Below are 17,998 nucleotides of genomic sequence, written 5' to 3' on the forward strand. Positions count from 1 at the left end.
AAGCATATGGGCTGCAGAAGTGAGCACCAGCCACAACATTGCAACATTTTAAAAGGGCAACATTGCAAATATCCAGGAATTTGTGCATCGACAGCCCCAGGGCTGGCAGCGTCAGCCAGCCACAGTGTGGCCTTCCAGGGGGAGAGGCCCTTGGACAGAGCTGAAGCTAAAGTCACAGAAATGAGACTGGTGACCCCAAGGACAGTCAGAACAGGACGACTTTATGCTCTGCAGCTTTGCCTAGGGAGAAGCAGAACCACGAGACCCCTGAGTTGGCAAAAGCATAAAGCCCTGCCTGCCCACAGCTGTGGCTTCCTGCTTGTCTCTGCTGAGAATCCTCTCAAGGCCACTTGCAAACTCTTCATCTCCTTTGCTCTTATGTGGATGTCTTTTTCTACAGAAAACCTGAAGTTTTGATGGCTGCTTGCTAGAAGGTTAGAAGGAATCCCGCTTTGCTCCACAATGGTGGACGACACGTTTCTTGTCCTGAGTTTGACGGTGCTGGGGGACAGAGACCCTGGGAGTCCTCACTGCCCGTTGACTACGGTCTTGAGTGCAGCCGCTGAGTGTTATCAGTCAGCTTTCCACTGCTAAGATAAAGTACCTGACATTCATGACTTAAAGGAGCAGAGCAGAGGTGTACTTGGCTCTCAGTTTCCGTCTACAGTCAACTGTGAAAATCAGGGCAGAAAGGCGAGGCAGAGCAAAGCCACTCACTTCCTGGTGGCCAGCTGCAGAGAACACAGGGAAGGGACAGGGAGGAAGGGGCCAGGGGACACAGGGTGTCCCTGAGGTCCCACCCCATGGCTTACCTTCTCCAACCAGGCCCCCCATCCCATGCAGGTTAGGGCCCTCACAATACGGTCATCTCTCCAGGAGACTTTAATCCAAGCAAATTTCTCAGCGTGGTGGCACAAGCCTGTAATCCCAGCACTCCCAGTGCCTAGCCTGGGCAACTTAGTGAGGATGAGGTGGGGAGAGAAGAGGAAGCAGAGGAAGAAGAGGAAGAGGAAGAAAAAAAAAAGATTAACGGGCACAGTGAGAGCGAACTAGACAGGTAAGGGGAGATAAGCTCATGGCCGGAGGAAACAATGGGGTGAGAAACCATTCCAATGATCAGGAGAGGGCCACTGTCCAATGGCTGACCACCAGGAAGGCTTGCCGTGCCCTGGACAATGTAATACAGGCTGCAAAAACGATCTCACTTACTACAGACCTTTGGGATCCTAAGTGGAGTCCACTTCTCCACCTTTAAATCTGACACTGACCAACAGAACACGGCAGACACAGTCTCCAGAAGCACCGTGTGTCTCTGCGTACTCTCCTGGAATCCACCACCCCGGCCCTGCAGACAACCCTGAGCCAGCCTGCAGTAGGATGAGACATATGTGACCCAGTTTCCCCCTACACCACAGAATTACCTCTCAGCTTTCAGGTGACCACAGAATCATGAAGAAAGCTGGCCAAGAACAGAACCTCCCAGCTCCAGCCCTGATTCTCCCCCTCCCATATCAGGGATGGAACTCAGGACCTTGCCCTTGTGAAGCAGGCACGGTGTCACTGAACTAAACCCCTGGCCCATCGTTTTATTTATTTATTTTTTTTTTTAGAGGGTCTCACTATGTAGTTCAGGCTGGCCTTGAACTCGCTGGCCTCAAACAGCAATCCTCTTGCCTCAGCCGCCCAAGGGCTGGGATTACAGGTGTGTGCCACCACACCTGGCCACCCAGACCAGATTCTTAACACACAGAATCAAACTAAATAAATGGCTACTTTGAACCATGCTTTGGGTGGTTTGTTACACAGCATTGCCCGTGCTAACAACTAACTAGTGCAAGAAGTGATTCATCTGCTCTGAGTTTGACTTCTGTGGAGAAGTCAGGCAGGGAGCATAAGATTCTGACCCCATCTGGGTGTGGGATGGGGTGGTGACTGGAAGCAAACACTTTTCTTTCAAATAAAAAGGCAGATTCATGTTTCTCTGCTCATATATTATTTTTTCTATGTAGAGACACGATTTTTCAGTAAACATTTACAACACTGAGAAAAGAGGGCACTCCACAGACAGAAGGACTCGCACACATTCAACTCCAAGACCCACGGACATACACAAGGGACAGAGGTCTGCAAAAGCACAGTACACGGGATAAATACACATCACTGCAAACCACAACCACGCACCCTCTCAGAACACCACACGGGAAGGCAGAGAGGAGATCTTGTGCTATACTCTGAGACTGAGATGTTACAAAAATAAATAAGAATCAGGAGGCCTGAGCCCCGGTCATGCTAAAATAACATCCTCTGTAGTCTACAGCTGAATGGCGAATAAAGTTTATCTGACTGGCCTTTCTCCTGTCTTGGGGTCAGGCAGAGGTGGGACTCCAGTGGCACGGCAGCTGTCTCCGCCCTTTCCTGTCCCCAAGGACTACAGCAGCCTCGAGTCTCCCTCGGGGCTCATGGAGCTCGCCCGGGGAGCAAGGGCCATGGGGCCACACAGTCCATTCTGTCCCTCTGGGCAGAGGGTACGGTTCAGATGCAGTGGGAGGAGCAGCTGCAGGGCAGGGGTTCTGCCCAGACCAGGACTGAAAGATGCCCTCTGCCAGTGCTCTAATCCCCGTTGTCTGTCTCCTCCCTGTCCAAACCCTGGTGCCCACTCTGACCATTCTCTGAGCAGAAGTGGGCGTGGACTGGCTCACTCGGGGTCCACCTGGGGACTGGTGGCCCTTGGCGTGAAGGGAACAATTCCTAGACCCAGCCATGGCAGCAGTGTCAGAGCAGCAGATGTTTCCCAGGGAAAACACTTGCCAACACCACCTGGAGGACCCCACCTAGTTTTTCCTCCTCTGTCCTGAGTGAGCAAAGGTGCTTACAGAAAAGCCCAGGGGTAGCCACCAACGTGCACCTCCCCAGCTCCTGGTATCGGTCAGGAAGCGAGGTCTTCCCTCGGAAGTGAGGCCCGGCCTCAGCTCCAGGCAGGACCTCAAGTGTTTCAGACTATCTTATGTGTACAGTCTCAGGTTCCGCTTTAAATTCGGGAAGGTGCTTTTCTTTGTTGTTGCTGTTTTCTGAAACAAGGTCTCACTATGTAGTACAGGCTGGACTTGAACTCACTATGAAGCTCAGGCTGGCCTTGAACTCTGAGATCCTCCTGCTTTGGCCTCCCAAGTGCTGGGATTACAAGCATGCGCCACCACGCCTGGCTGGAAGCTGCTTTTCTTGAAAAGAAAAGAAATTATCTCTTGGCGTTAGACAAAGGAAGAAAACTGAGAAAATACAGACACTGGGATCCTGGGATCCAGCAGAGGTTTGTGAAGGAATCGGAGTCTTTTCTAAATCGGGGAGGCTGCACGATGGAGGGGAGCTTCATAAAGAGAAGTGGGCTGGCAATGTCTGGAGACGTGAGGTTGTCACACCCGGGGTGAGGCAGGGGAGGTGCTACTGGGATCCGGTAGGTGGAAGCCAGGGTCTGCTCGCCATCCTCCAGGGCACAGGAGAACCCTACCACAAGCATTCGCTGGCTTTGAATGTCGGCACTGCTGAGGGTGACAGCCCTGCTCAAAGCCAGTCTTGCAGGCATGCTCTAGAACTCCCAAGGCCCTTTTCAGGGGAAAAAGGGAGTCCCAGAGACCTGACACCAACTTCCTGAAGAGTAGCCTCCCCCAGTCTCATCAGAAAAGATGAGGACCAGAAGGAGGAAGAGAACAGTGGGGAGGAAGACACTTCCTCACCCACCTGCCACCTCGGCCTGCGAGGGAGAATCCCAGGCTTGGGCGATCTTTGGTCAAACGGGAAAATGTAAGGCCGAACTGAAGGGCCCACCCCCTGACCCCGCCTGCCCAAGGCCAAGGTCAGGGTTCCCTCTCTCTTCCACACTCCTGGGCAGACATCAGGATTTCACACCAGGCTGGGCTGGCACAAGGGATGAGGGCAGGAGGACAGTGGCTGGTGATGGGTGGCGTGGTCAGGGCACAGCGTGGTCACTTGTTCTCGATCAGCGTCTGCACTTTGTACACCAGGTCCCGGGCGAGCTTCAGGATTTGCTTCGTGTTGTGCCGCTCAGCCATTTCTGTAAGAGCACAGAGGAAACCTCATGAGCACCATTTTTGTCAGCCCTCTGGACATCCCTATCACAGACTGGGAGAAGGCCCGACCCCTAGGATTCCCTGTCTGTGAAATGGGTATCGTAACAGTAACCACCACTCAAGGTTACGTACGACGGAGATCAAATATGATGTTGGTTCAGTGTGTGCTTTAAAAAGTCAGCTCTTTTCCCTCTTCTCCCATGAGAATGATCAGGAACCCTTCAGAAGACCAAAGCCAGGCACATGCAGTCGCTTACATATTTTATGGAAATGAAGGAAGGGACAGAAGGAAGGAAGAGAGGAAAGGGGAAGGAAAGAGAAAAGCAAGATGGTGTGGTGGTGCACACCTGAATCCCAGCACTTTGGGAGGCTGAGGCAGGAGGACTGCCACAAGTTCAAGGCCAGCCTGGGCTACATAGTAAGTTCAGGGCCAACTTGAACAATAAAGCCTCAAAAAAACCAAAAAAGTCTCAAGTCTCAAAACCAAAAAAGGGCCAGGGATTTAGCTCAGTGGTGCCACCGCGTGACTTGAAAGCACAAGGTCCTGAGTTCAATCCCTGGTACCAGAAAAAAAAAAAAGAGAGAGAGCAAGAGAAAGAAGCAAAATTAATTTTACCAAGAGCCACACAAAACAGTTTCATTTTCAAATCCCTGGGAAGAAAAAAAAAAAAGAGAGAGAGCAAGAGAAAGAAGCAAAATTAATTTTACCAAGAGCCACACAAAACAGTTTCATTTTCAAACCTTTAAATACAACTGAATGGTCCTAAATTTAGACAGGCATCCACTTATACACTTATTTTTGCAGTACTGGGGAGTGAACAATGGGCTCTTGCACCAAACTACATTACCAGCTCTCTTTAAATTTTAAAAATCTGTGATGGGCTTGTCAACTTGCTAAGTTGCCCAGGCTGGACTCAGACCCGTAATCTTCCCTCTTCAGCCACTCAAAGTGCTGACACTGGAGACATGCGCCTTATTCCTGGCTCCTATAGTCTGACATTTATTATAAACCATTTAATAAAGGAAGAAGGTACTAATTTCATGATTCCCAAACCAGGTGCCAAGGTACCCCCCAGAGTTTCACAGTGAACTTACTGAGGCCTTGTGGTTAGGAATTTGGAGAACCACAGTGATACCCTACATCTGTTGAGCACTACATAAACTAATTTGTACTATATTCCTGTTCACGGCTTTGTATACCTGCAAAGCTAGGTTTTTTTTTTAGTACCAGGAATCGAACTCAGGACCTTCTATTTGTGAGGCAGGTGGTGGAACCACTGAGCTAAATCCCTGGTCCCAAAGCTAGGTTTTCAGTGGTTGCTGTAATAAAAAGTAAGAATCACATAAAAGTCATGGAGGGACAGGGTATGAAGGGAAGTGCAGCAGGGGTACAAGGCAGGGGGCTGCACACAGTCCAACAAGCACGCAGATCCATAAAGAGTCACTGCACTTCTAAAAAATGAAAAATTTTTCTTTTAAAAAATTCTTTGTTTTGGGGTGGCACAGGTGATTTAAATTCGGTCTGCACTGAGCTACATGCCCAGCTTTTATCTATTTATTTTAAATTTTGGGGTCAACGTCTCACTAAGTTGCTTAGGCTGGGCTTGAACTTGTGACCCTCCTGCCTCAGTCTCCAGAATGCTGGGATCACAGGTCTGCACCACCACACTTGGCTTTTTCTTTCAGTTTATGGTGTATCTTTTTTTCAAATGGCTATTAAATTGTTAGGACATAAAAACTTATCATCTGGAACTACCTACTTACTAAATGTAGCTTTGGCCTAGGACCCTGTGAACATTTTAGAGAGATGCCAGGGTGCCTGGACAGAAAAGGCTAGGGAATCCCTCACTAATTGTGGATTCCTTTGGGTGTTTCAATCCTGTCTCCACCTGGGTGCTCCATGATAAGGGTTGATTCAGTGACTTATAAGAGAGTCATTGGAGGAATAGTCTGCAGTCTTAAAAAGTGATTATTATGGGAGATGATTTTTTAAATCATTTTAATATTAAGTGGGGAAAACACGCAATGGGACTCTGATGGCAAAAACATAAAAATGCATGTGATTATGGAAAAGCCTGGTGGATTACCTTTCTTGTACCAGGGACCGGCCCAGCAGCCCTCCACTACTGAGCGATACACTACACCATCAGCCTTCTTTGAGGCAGGGTCTTGTAGAAATGCTTAGGCCTCAAATTTGCTTCCTGCCGCAGACTCCCAAGTAGCTAGTATTATGGGCGTGTGCCCTACTCCTGGCTGACCATATTTTCTTTTAATGAGCTAATTACATGCAATGAGGTTTTTCTAACTCATCCCTGGAGCAGAAGAACATTTCTGACAAACCAGGTGAAATCCAAATAAAGCCTATAATCTAGTAAATAGTAACACCCCAATATTAATCTGTTTTGACAGATGTGCTAGGATCATGTAAAATATTAACAGTAATTTAAACTAGGCAAAGGGTATCAAGAACTGTCTGGAGCTATTTTTGCAATTATTTTGTAAATCTAAAAAAATTCTAAAACCAAAATTTTAGTAGATGAGTAAAATCCAAAACTATCCCTATAATATTATCCTCCTAATAAAAAGTATGTTTAAATAAAACTGAAATAATGTTCCAAAGGTAAAGTCACAGCTGCCCTTTTTTTCTTTGTGTTATTTCTAAAGCCTTTAGTTTTTATTTTTAAATACTGGCAACAATAGCAATAGATTTCATTTATATGGGCCAGCTACCAGGTGACAAGACCTGCCCACGCCATGCCCTTTAATCCTAAGAACTTCCCTGCAAGAGAGGGGTGTCTGCACCTGTCCCTTAAGTCTCTGGGACCCATGGACACGAAATCACTTGGATAAGGCCACACAGCACTCAAGGGACAGGAAACTGAGGTCAGATTCCACAGCTATCTGATTTCAGGGGCTGGGCTTTTTCCTGGCCACCTGGAACACCACCGTACGCCTGATTTTCCCAAGCCCCTCAATCATCTGGAACAGATGCTGCTCCCCCATTTCACAATGAGGACAAGGATGCTTAGGGTAGGGGAAGTGCCTGGCCCATGTGCACAGCCAGACTTTGTCTCTGAGCTGGATTCCAACACTCATTCTCTCCCTGCCAGATTCCTGAGAAAAATACCTCCTCACAACTACAGGACATCAACTCATCCTTCTGGAAATAGTTATAGAAGTGGGTAGAAGCCCGCTCTGCCTCCTCCTCCATGCTCCCATCTTGGCACATCTCGGTCCCTCCCCCTTCCCCATGAAACCCTAGGCCTCAAGTACCATTAAAGAATTTGATGATGTCCGTGAAGTCCATGTTGTTCTCCAGAATGATATCGCGATAGACTTCCACCAGGGCCAGGGCGATGAACAGCACATAGTGGGCCGATGACACGTGTTTGGCCGCCCAGATGGTCTCCCAGACGGAGAAGACGTCATCATAGATGAGTTCTACCAAGACACCAACATGCAGGTACATGGGGAGGTCAGTGACAGTCATGGTGCTACCCTCCCCTGAGAGAACCCCTCTGGGAATATCCCAGGCCAGGAGAACTTGGTCTCTGTGCCCTAGTGCAGCGGACAGAACCAGGCCAGGAGGCAGGAGGCCTGTACACTGTAACTTCCCCCTCAAAGCCTCCGTTTCCCCAGCTATAGAATGGGCTGTGTAAACCTGGTGGTTTCCAACTTCCTTCAACCAGCTGTGTCACCCCGTGAGTGGTGACTGACATGTGCAGGTTTCAGAAACTGACACGGATCTGCTCCTGACCTGGCCCTTGACTAATTAATTCCTCCATCTGCACTGGCATCCCGTGGGGTGTCTCCCTCACCCCACCCACCCACAGGCAGAGATGCCTGCTGCCTCTGAGTCCAGGAGAGAGACAGAAGAGCACAGTGGATAAGACAGAGGCTTCCCATGTCCAGTAACCTCCAGTAACCTGGCTTTACTGGCTCTGTCACAGCTAGCTGGGGGCCTTCGGCTCATTACTTCTCCAGGAAGCTCTTTCTTCTTAATCTGTATGTAGGGTGACACTGGTAGTAACGAAGGACCAGACATAAAACAAGGAAGTGGCTCAGCGCAGCGCATCACACTTAATACGTAAACATCCCTGCACATTAGTTATCATGATGTTAGCAGGCTCCAAGAGTGCACCCTACCAATGTACTCAGCGATGACATTACTTCTAGGTCATGTTAAAAATATGTGTGAAATAACTCCTTTTTTGGGGGTACCAGGGATTGGACTTAGGACCTTGCATTTGCAAGGCAGGCACAGCACCACTGAGCTAAATCCCTGTCCCTACTTTTCGTTTGGTTCCAGGGATCGAACTCAGACCTTGCACTTGCAAGGCAGGTGGTGGAACCACTGAGCCAAATCCCCAGCCCCTAAATAACTTAACTCCACAGGCTTTAGACTTTCTTGCTTTGCTAAGCAGCCTAAGGGAACGGAAGGGAGCTTAGCTTGGAGGTACACAGAGGTGAGCTCTGATCCTCACTCCACTATTCTTAGCTATGAACTGGATTTTTCTCAGCTTAGTTTTCTCACCTGTAAAGAGAGGATCTTTGTTAAATTTTAATTAAAAAATGCTTTTTGAGGCAGGGTCTCCTTACACAGTCCAGGCTAGCCATGTACTCACTATGTAGCACAAGCTGGCTTCAAACTCAGGATCCTCCTGCCCCAGTGTCCTCAATGCTAGGTTACAGGCCTGCGTCTGCCTGGTCGACGGCAGTGGGGATCCCACAGCCCCTCCACACAGTGTCACCCCAAGATAAGGCAGCGCACCAACAGTCGGAACTTGGTGCCTTTGCTCCAGCCTCATTCCCACCCTATCTCCTCTTCTGAGATTCTGCCACAAGCATCTGGGGACGAGGCCCCAGTCTGCAGTGTGTACCTCGCTTGAAGTCCAGCAGGAACCAGCGGTAGCAGAAGTAGAAGTGGGTGTAGTCCCCATTCTGATGCATCAGCTCAAAGAGCTCCGAGTCTAGGATCTGACAGAAGCAAAGGGTTGCATCAGCATCCTCGGAAAGGGCTGGACCAGAGGGCAGAGCTGAAACGATGATGGTGGGTGCCGCACTGCACAGACAGCCCTCAACAACCAGGAGGGGTTCAAAGTGGGCAAAGGGTACAACAGACATTTCTCCAAAGAGCATTACAAATGGCTCATAAGCACACGAAAGACGTCAGACACCATTAACCATTAGAGAAGTACAAATCAAAACATAACACCACTAACTTGGTTAAAATAAAAACGACAGACAGAACAAGTGTTGAGGATGTGGAGAAACCTGAGCCCTCAGACACTGAAAAGCAAAATGGTGTGGCTGCTGTGGAAAACAGTTTGGCAGTTTAACAAAACACAAATACAAAGCCACTGTATGATTGAGCAGGTCCATGCCTGGGTGCATTCCCAAGAGAAATGAGAATTATGTTCATGAAAAAATGTGGACAAAAATGTGGAAAGCAGCACTATTCAAAAGAGCCAAATGGAAACACCTCAAATGTGTATCGGTGGGTGAATGAATGAATGAAAAGTGGTATATCCACAACGGAGTACCACTCCCTAATAAAAATGAAATTGTGGCATGTGTTCTGATGTGGATGCACCTTGAAAACATGAAGTGAAGGAAGCCAGTCACAGACAGCTACATAGTATATGATTCCATTTATGAGAAATGCTTAGAAAAGGTAAATCCACAGGAGTGAAAAAACTGGGTCTGGGGAAAGGGAGAGGGTGGGGAGGGACTATTACGGGTCAACAGTTTCTGTGTGGAGTAATGAAAATGTTCTGAAACCACCGATGGTCCTGTGACAGTGAATACAATAAAGCCACCAAGCTGGACACTACAAGGGCACTTTTTTTTGTTTTGTTTTTGGTACCAGGAATCGAACTCAGGTCCGCGGAACCACTGAGCTAAATCCCCGAACAAGGGTACATTTTTTGGTTATCTGAAGTATATCTCAACAAAATTGTTATTAAAAAGACTGACAGGAGAATAACATCTGCAGCTGTGAGGTATGGTGTTCAAAAAAGTGGGATAGGGTGGGTGCTGGGTGTGGTGGTGCAGGCCTGTCATCCCAGTGCTCTGGGAAGCTGAGGCAGGAGGATCACAAATTCAAGGCCAGCCTGGGCAACTTAAGAGACACTTAAGAGACAACTTAAAGAGTCTCAAAATAAAAAAATACAAAAGGGCTCAGAATGCAGCTCAGTACAAAGGCCGTGAGTTCAAAGCCCAGTATCACAAAGGGGTTTGGAGGTAGGACACAGGTTTGAAACAGTATGCACAGAAAGAAAAGTGTGTACGGTATGATTCTAATTATGGAAAAACATGCATATAAAATGGGCAAAATATATGAACAGGCAATTCATAGAAAACAATCCAAGTGTATCAAAAGAAAATAAAAAGGTATTAATTTTAACTATCAAGAAATGCATGGGGCTGAGGATTTAGCTCAGTGGTGCCTCCACCTGACTTGCAAGCACAAGGTCCTGAGTTTGATCCCCCGTACAAAAAAAAAAAGCATGGTACTGCCAAAGAAACAAACCTGGGGATCAGTGGAATAGTAGAACACGCAGGAACAAATCCAGACGTACTCAGCCACCTCATCTCTGACAAAGGAGCCAACCACCCTCACTGGAGGAAAGATGGCCTCTTTCGTAAATGGTGCTGGAGGGGCCAGGGATTTTGCTTAATGGTTCTGCTGCCTGCCTCAGAAGCACAAGGTCCTGAGTTCAATCCCCATTACCAAAAGTAAATAAATAAGGCGCTGGAAAAACTGGATTTCAACCTATCATAGATTAAAACTATACCCATATCTTTCACCATGCACTAAACTAAAATCGAAGTGGATCAAAGATCCAAAGATAGAAACAGAAACACTAAAGTTGCTGGAAGATAGGTTAGGTAGAAGTTGTAAAGACATTGTCATAGGAAAATACTTTATGAACAAAACATCAGTAGCATAAGAACTAGCACAAAGAATCAACAACTGGGATCTCATTCTATTAAAAAGCTTCTGCACTACAAGAGAAACCACCAACAGAGCTAAAAGTCAACCTACAATGTGGGAAAAAATTTTTACTAACTGTTCCTTAGACAAAGGACTACTATCTAGAATGTATAAAGAACGTAAAAAAATCAGACCCCCCCCAATTTAAAGACCCAATCCAAAAATGGGCATCTGAAATGAACACACATCTCTCAGACAAAGAAGGAAAAGCATCAAATAAACATATGAAAAAATGTTCCACATCACTGGTCATTTGAGAGATGCAGATGAAAACAACACTGAGATTCAACCTCACCCCAGAAAGAACAGCTACTATCAAGAAATAAACCAATAACAATCACTGGTGGGGTTGTGAGGAAAAAGGACCCCTTCTTCGTCATTGGTGGGAGTGCAGACTGGTGCAACCACTGCGGAGATCAATATGGAGATAACTCAAAAAAATTGCATTAGAGGTCCCACTTGACCCAGCTATTCCACCGCTGGGTATCTTCCCAAAAGAATTAAAAGAACCATACCACAGTGATAAATGTGCACCCATGTTTATAGTGGCACAGTTTGGAATAGTTAAAATTTGGAAAGCCTAATTGTCCATCAACTGGAGACTGGATAAAGATATGTGTGTGTGTGTGTGTGTGTGTGTGTGTGTGTGTGTGTGTTTTAATAAAATGGAGTACTACTCAGCTATAAAGAATGAGAAAATATAGATTCATTTCTAGCTAAATAGATGCAGGCCGAGGTGATAGTCTTAAGTGAAATAAATAGGGCACTCATAGGGTTAGGGATTTAGCTCAGTGGCACCATGCCTGAAACAGGAAGAAAAGGTCTAAAGGTGGAAAAGAAGTGGGGAATAGGAGAAAGTAAAGAAGAGAAAGAAAAAATATGAGAAAAGCAAAAAATGGAAGCAAAGTCAGTGTAAACAGGGAGGGATGAAGGGGTTGGAGGATAGGGGAATGGGGAAAAAAATAAGAACCAAGATAGATTATGTAAAGGTATAATAGCCAATGATGAATATCATTGTATTGTATACCTAAAATGTACCAATAAACTTTTTAAAAAAGCAAGTAAAAATCACGTGCTCTGATCACATGCAAGAGCCTGGAAGAAATTCAGAAGTGTGACAGCAAGTGAGGATGGACTGTCTGGAAAACCTTTACACACTGCTCTTAAGCATAGAATTGATACAGCCAATTTGGAGGTGGTGCAGCCACATTTTGTGAAGCTGAAGGTGCACACATCCCCAACCCCGCAGGCGAACTCCGTGCACTCAGGCAAAGATCTCGCACGGGTGCATGAGGACATGGACAGGTGCACAGGAACTTCCATTTGAAAAGGTCAGAAACAAAGCCCCAAATTCTTCAAAGCAAAAGAGGTGGAAACAACTTAAATGTCCCTCAATAGGAAAATGGATATAAATAAAATGAGAACACAGTGAGAACACACAATGGAAGAAAGACTATGTGTACTCCAGGGAAAAAGGAAGGAAATGTACTATTGTTCAGAAGGGTCTCAAGCCTGACAGCAAGCTTGAAGAAAAGCTGCAGGACTCACAGCATTTAAAACTACTTCTGTAAAGTGGGGAAGCCTGGGAAACAAAACTGTAAGTTGTTTAGGAATGTAGCGGAAGGGTTTTCTGAATACAGGACAATGATAAACATCACATTCTAGAAAGTGGTTTCTATGGTGACTATTCACAGGCAACAAAGAATTAAAACCTTGCAGCAGTAAAAATCCCCCTTTAAAGCAACCCTGCACCAAGTCCTAAGATAACGCACTAACACTGACCAAAACCAGCATGAAATAAAAATAAACCTTTCTCCCTGTGAGGCTAAAGTGAACAAATTTGTCAAATTGCAAGCTGATGCAAAACTTTAGATATAATGCATATGTTCCTGAAAGATTAACAAGAACAGATGTCCTGGAAAATGGGTTTCTGAGATACCAATTTTTATAAACTGATACATTCCCACATCTTCAGTTCCTTATAAAACCGTCATCTGTCACCATCCAAGACTCCTCTCTTGGAAACTCACCCACTGTCTCTCTGGACACTGCATTCTAATCTGAATAAACTCTTATCTTTCTTATATTCCGTGACTTTGGTTTTTTTTTTGAGACCTGGTCTTGCTATTGTAGTTTACGCTGGCCTTGAACTCATGGTGATCCTCTTACATCAGCCTCTCGAGTGCAGGGGTTACAGGTGTGCACCACCATGCCTGCTGGTGAATTCTTTTACCAGCCTTGTCCCTCCCTAGGCCTCCACATCCACCTTCTGGCATGAAAATTCCCATTGGGAAGACAGATGTGGGGACATGGAATTAACAATGGGTATATGAGATTTGCAAATCTATGCTTAAAGCTTTATTTCTTGGGTAAGTGAGGTGAAAACATGATATCCAAAATATTTTGTAGTATTTTTTAAACTCTACAAAAGAAATCTACTGCTGTGTCTCCACTGTTGGTATAGATAATGTATCTTTTATCATTTATGTGGGTTAATATGCTTCCACTCCTTCTATTCAAAGGGAAGGACGTCTCAATTCTCCTGGGTAGTAGATATACTCATCACGACAAGTGCTGAAAGAGCTAGTTTTTATCACAGCACTTCTCAAACTCAAGTTTGCTTCAGAGTCACCTGGAGAGCTTCCACCAAAGGAGAAACAGGCTTCTGGGCTAAATGCCTTGAGACTCTGATTCAGGAGGAAAGACAGTAGCAACCTGCATTTTCTTCTTCTATTTTTTTGGTGGTACTGGAAATGAAACCTAGGGCTTCCACACTGAGCTACATGCCCACTTGATGGACTGTCTTGGGGTGGTCCACCACTGAGCTACATCCCAGCCCCATAACCACGTCCCCAGGCTGGGCTCTAACTTGTGATCTTCCTGTCAGTTTCCCAGAGTGGTGGGATTATAGGAATGCTACCTTGACAAGCTTAAATTGCATTTCTAATAAAGTATCAGGTGGGGCTACTGTTGCTGACTCATGGATTAGACTCTGAGAGGCACTGGCAGGCACTGTGTTCAACACTATGAACACATCAGTTTTAGCCCATAACCATAGTAACTTATCGAGAATCATATACATGGGAAAGTGATCTACTTTCCAGATGAGGAAACTGAGACCCAGAGAAATACACCTGAGGTTATCCAGCTAGCATGTAGCAGAAACAGTACTCAAACTTAGGGTGGCTTCACACCACTCCATCTTAAGCTAGTTAATTCAGCCAATCACTTATTTCCCAAAGGAGTCGGAAGACTAGATACCCAGTCGTACCTGGATCAGGGACCTCATGTTGGCAAAGTGCGTGTCCATGGCGCCCCCATGGGGGAAGTTCTGGTTCATCCTCTTCATGAGCTCCGTGAAGCAACTGAAGGCCAGGGCCTCTGGGGAAACAGCATAGGACAGTCAGCTGTCACTGCCAGTGGGACCTGAGCTTCCAAGGGCATGGGTCTAGGGCCCAGAGCTGGCACACAAAATCCACAGCCAGGCTGGGGATGGAGCTCAGTGGTTCCGCCGCCTGCCTCACAAGTGCAAGGTCCTGAGTTCGATCCCTGGTAAAAAACAAAACAAAACAAAAAACCCCACAGCCAAAGGAGAAACATGTGACCAAGTGGATTCTATTCAGATGTTCTCCAATCTGAATTACGTACTTCTCACCTTAGGGGGGTTGGAATATTTTCTTTCAGGAAAACATGCTGAATTTATTTATTTATTTATTTATTTGTTTGTTTGTTTGTTTGTTTGGTTTTTTGAGACAGGGTCTTGCTATGGAGTTCAGGCTGGCCTCAAATTCGTGGCAATCCTCCTGCCTCAGCCTCCCAAGGGCTGAGCCACCAAGCCTGGCTCAGATGCTCTTTTTAAAAGACCCCACCATGTTATACAAGAAAAAGTTGACAGTGTTTTATTGGTTCCAAACTTTTCTTCTTTTTCAAAAAAAAGGTTCATGAAAACTGGTTCATGAAATTCTCAAGTCTAAGAGCCACTGTATTCAAATGGTAATTGCCAATATTAGAATTAGAAGGGCTTTTGCAACATGTAAAGAAAGGATAAAATTACTTTGAAAACATTATGTAGTGTATCTGCTGCTTAAAGTATCTATGCTTACAAATATTAAGAAAATAAAGGTACTGAGAAGACCTGCAATAAAAGAACCCGTTTCAAAAACTGACTTGAAAATGGTAGTTTTCTTTTTCTCTTATCAGTTAACAGCTTCAGGGGAGCTGCACTAGACTATTAGTTTTTCCAAGGGCTATACTCAGCCTGCCCCAACCCTAGGCCATTTTAAAAAAATAAATATTTTATTTTGAAGCCGGGTGTGGTGATACACACCTATAATCCCAGCACTCAGGAGGCTGAGGCAGGAGGGTCACTGTGAATTTGAGGCCAGCCTGGGCTACATAGTGAGTTCAAGGTCAGCCTGAACAACATAATGAGACCCTATGTCAAATAACCAAAAAATGGCTGGGGACTTAGCTCAGTGGCACTGGGCATCTGCCACGCAAGCACAAGGTCGAGTTCGATCTCTGGCTCAAACAAAAAGAAGAAGAAGAAGAAAAAACACCAACAAATATTTTTTGTTGGTATTTTTTGAGACTATTACATAGTTCCCAAGACTTGACCCTGTGACCCTCCTGCCTCGGGCCCCCAGAGTGCTGGGAATACAAGCATGTATCTCCTTTATTTTTTAAAAAAATTTATTTATTTTTTTAAGACAGGGTCTCACTTATAGTTGAGACTGATCTGGAACTCACTATGCAGCCCAGGCTGGTCTCAAACTCACAGTGATCCTCCTGCCTCAGCCTCCCAAGTGCTGGGATTACAGGTGTGTGCCACCAAGCCCAACTACCTCCTTTATTTTAAAGACTATTTGGCTGAGGTAGTGTTTGTCACAGTGCTTCTCTACTGGTAAGCTTCTCTCACCTCCCTCCCTTCCACTCTATCTTTTTTGGAAGGAAGTCACTATGTGAAGCCCATCGCTAAAATGCAGGGAGTCAGTTACACTCCTCATTTTCTAACAGTCTCATTTAGATCTGCAACCCACAGCATTCACCCTTTCTGAAGTAGAAGCTGGTGGTTTCAGTACTCACGACGTTCCATGACCAGTACCACCATTTCCTTCCGGAACACTTCTTCACCCCCAAAGGAAACTCACATAGTAGGCATAGGCAGCCCCCATTTTCCTCCCCCTGGTTGAGAGGCTTCAGCAGACCAGCAGTCTGTGTCACCCTCCAGTTACTTCTGTCTCCTTGGATTCGCTTATTCCTGAATTCCCTCATTAAGGAAATCATACGGTATGTATGTGGTCTTTCCTGTCTTCTGTTAGCACATTTCAAGGTTTATCCACAGTGTAGCAAGAATCAGAACATCATTCTTTCTTCTGCCAAACAATATTCCATTGTAGAGATATTTCACAACTTTGCTTATGCATTCTTTGGTTGACAGACACTGGATTGCTTTTCACTTTTGGACTGTTAGAAATAACGCTGTGTGTGTCTTCAGTTCTCTTAGGCATATACTTATGGATGGAATTGCTGGGTTCCATGGCAGCTCTACATTTCAGATTAACTATTGGCCTGTTTTCCAAAGTGGCCAAGTCATTTTATAATTCCACCAGAAATGCGTGCAGCCATCACTTTCCCCACATTCTCACCAGTATTTGCTATTTTCCATTGCTTAGACGTTGGCCACCTCAGTGCACGTGAAGCATGTCTCGTTTTGGTTGTGGCCACTCTTGTCTGTTTCATTCCATTGAGAAATGTCTACTTAAATCTTACACCCACTGTAAATTTATTTACCTTTTTATTGTTGAGTTCCTCACATATTTGGGTTTAAGTCCCTTACCATGAGACTTGTAAATATTTTCTTCCATTCTTATGGCTCTTTTCACTTTCATGACCGAGCCCTTTAAAGCACAAGTTTTAATTTTGATGAAATCCAATTTTCCTATTTTTTTCTCTCATCAGTTATATTCCCATGCTGTATCAGAAACCACTGCTTAACCCAAGGTCACAAAGATTTACTCCTGTGTTTTCTAAAGAGTTAAACAATTCTTCTTATATTAAGTCTATGACCCATTTCAAGTTGGCTCCTCGTTGTGTTACAAGGCAAAGGTCTCACTTCAGTCTTCTGCACATGGGTATCTAGCTGTCCCAGCACCGTTATATTGAAAAGACGATTTTTTCCTCACTGTGCTTAACTTTCTTGGCAGCCTTGTCAAAATCAGTTGACCATTAACACAGAGGCTTATTTCTGGATCTGCAAGTCTAGTCCATTGATGTATACAATCCCTGTGTGAGTAGTTTTTGATTATTGTGTCTGTTCTGGTTACTGTATGGCTTTGATTTTGTAATAGATTTTGAAATTGGGAATTTTCCTGTTTCAAAATGGTTTTGGTTACGTTCAAACCCTTGAATTTCCATGTCACTTTTTAAGATCAATTTATCGATTTCTGCAAACAAGGCAGATGAGAATTTTGAAATGTAATGCACTGAATCTATCAATCAATTTGGAGAAGACATGAACACTAGCTAGTCCTAAAATCCACGAACATGAGATTTCTTTCCATTTACTTAGGTTTTCTTTAAATTTTTTCTACATGTTTTCTACATGTTTCTACAAGTTTGTAATTTTTCAATCTACAAATCTTGCACTATTTATATTTTATTCTTTGAGATACTACAGTAAATGGAACTTTTCCTAATTTTGATTTTAGGATTATTCCAGTGCACAGAAATACAAGACTTTTGTGTACTGATCTTAATGCTCTGTAACCTTGATTAACTCAATTTTTTTTATTCTTAGGTTTTCTATATGTAAAGTCATGTCACCTGTGAGTAGAGAGTTTTACTTCGATTCCAATTATTTTCTTTTCTTTCTCAATTGTCCCTGCTTGAACTTACAGAGGCAAAAATAGACATA

At 45.0% G+C, this 17,998-nt stretch overlaps 1 protein-coding gene across 3 annotated transcripts in view; it reads right to left on the reverse strand.

The window, feature by feature from the left end:
• Window positions 1-3,209: 3,209 nt before the first annotated feature.
• Window positions 3,210-17,998, reverse strand: part of Sgsm1 (small G protein signaling modulator 1) — a 76,951-nt gene continuing 62,162 nt past the window's right edge. For 2 of the 3 annotated variants that reach the window (XM_010603680.2, XM_010603682.2), the window contains 4 exons: window positions 14,354-14,463; window positions 8,966-9,062; window positions 7,359-7,526; window positions 3,210-4,069 (listed from right to left, as the gene is read on the reverse strand). In XM_010603680.2, coding sequence (XP_010601982.1) covers window positions 3,981-4,069; window positions 7,359-7,526; window positions 8,966-9,062; window positions 14,354-14,463 — 464 coding nt within the window. In that variant the 3' untranslated portion in view covers window positions 3,210-3,980. The remainder of the gene's footprint in view (window positions 4,070-7,358; window positions 7,527-8,965; window positions 9,063-14,353; window positions 14,464-17,998) is intronic. The other variant, XM_010603681.3, reaches the window with a different exon arrangement.

Source organism: Fukomys damarensis, unplaced genomic scaffold (genome assembly GCF_012274545.1).
Source record: "Fukomys damarensis isolate Sample0158 unplaced genomic scaffold, DMR_v1.0_HiC HiC_scaffold_12, whole genome shotgun sequence".
Taxonomy (NCBI): domain Eukaryota; kingdom Metazoa; phylum Chordata; class Mammalia; order Rodentia; family Bathyergidae; genus Fukomys; species Fukomys damarensis.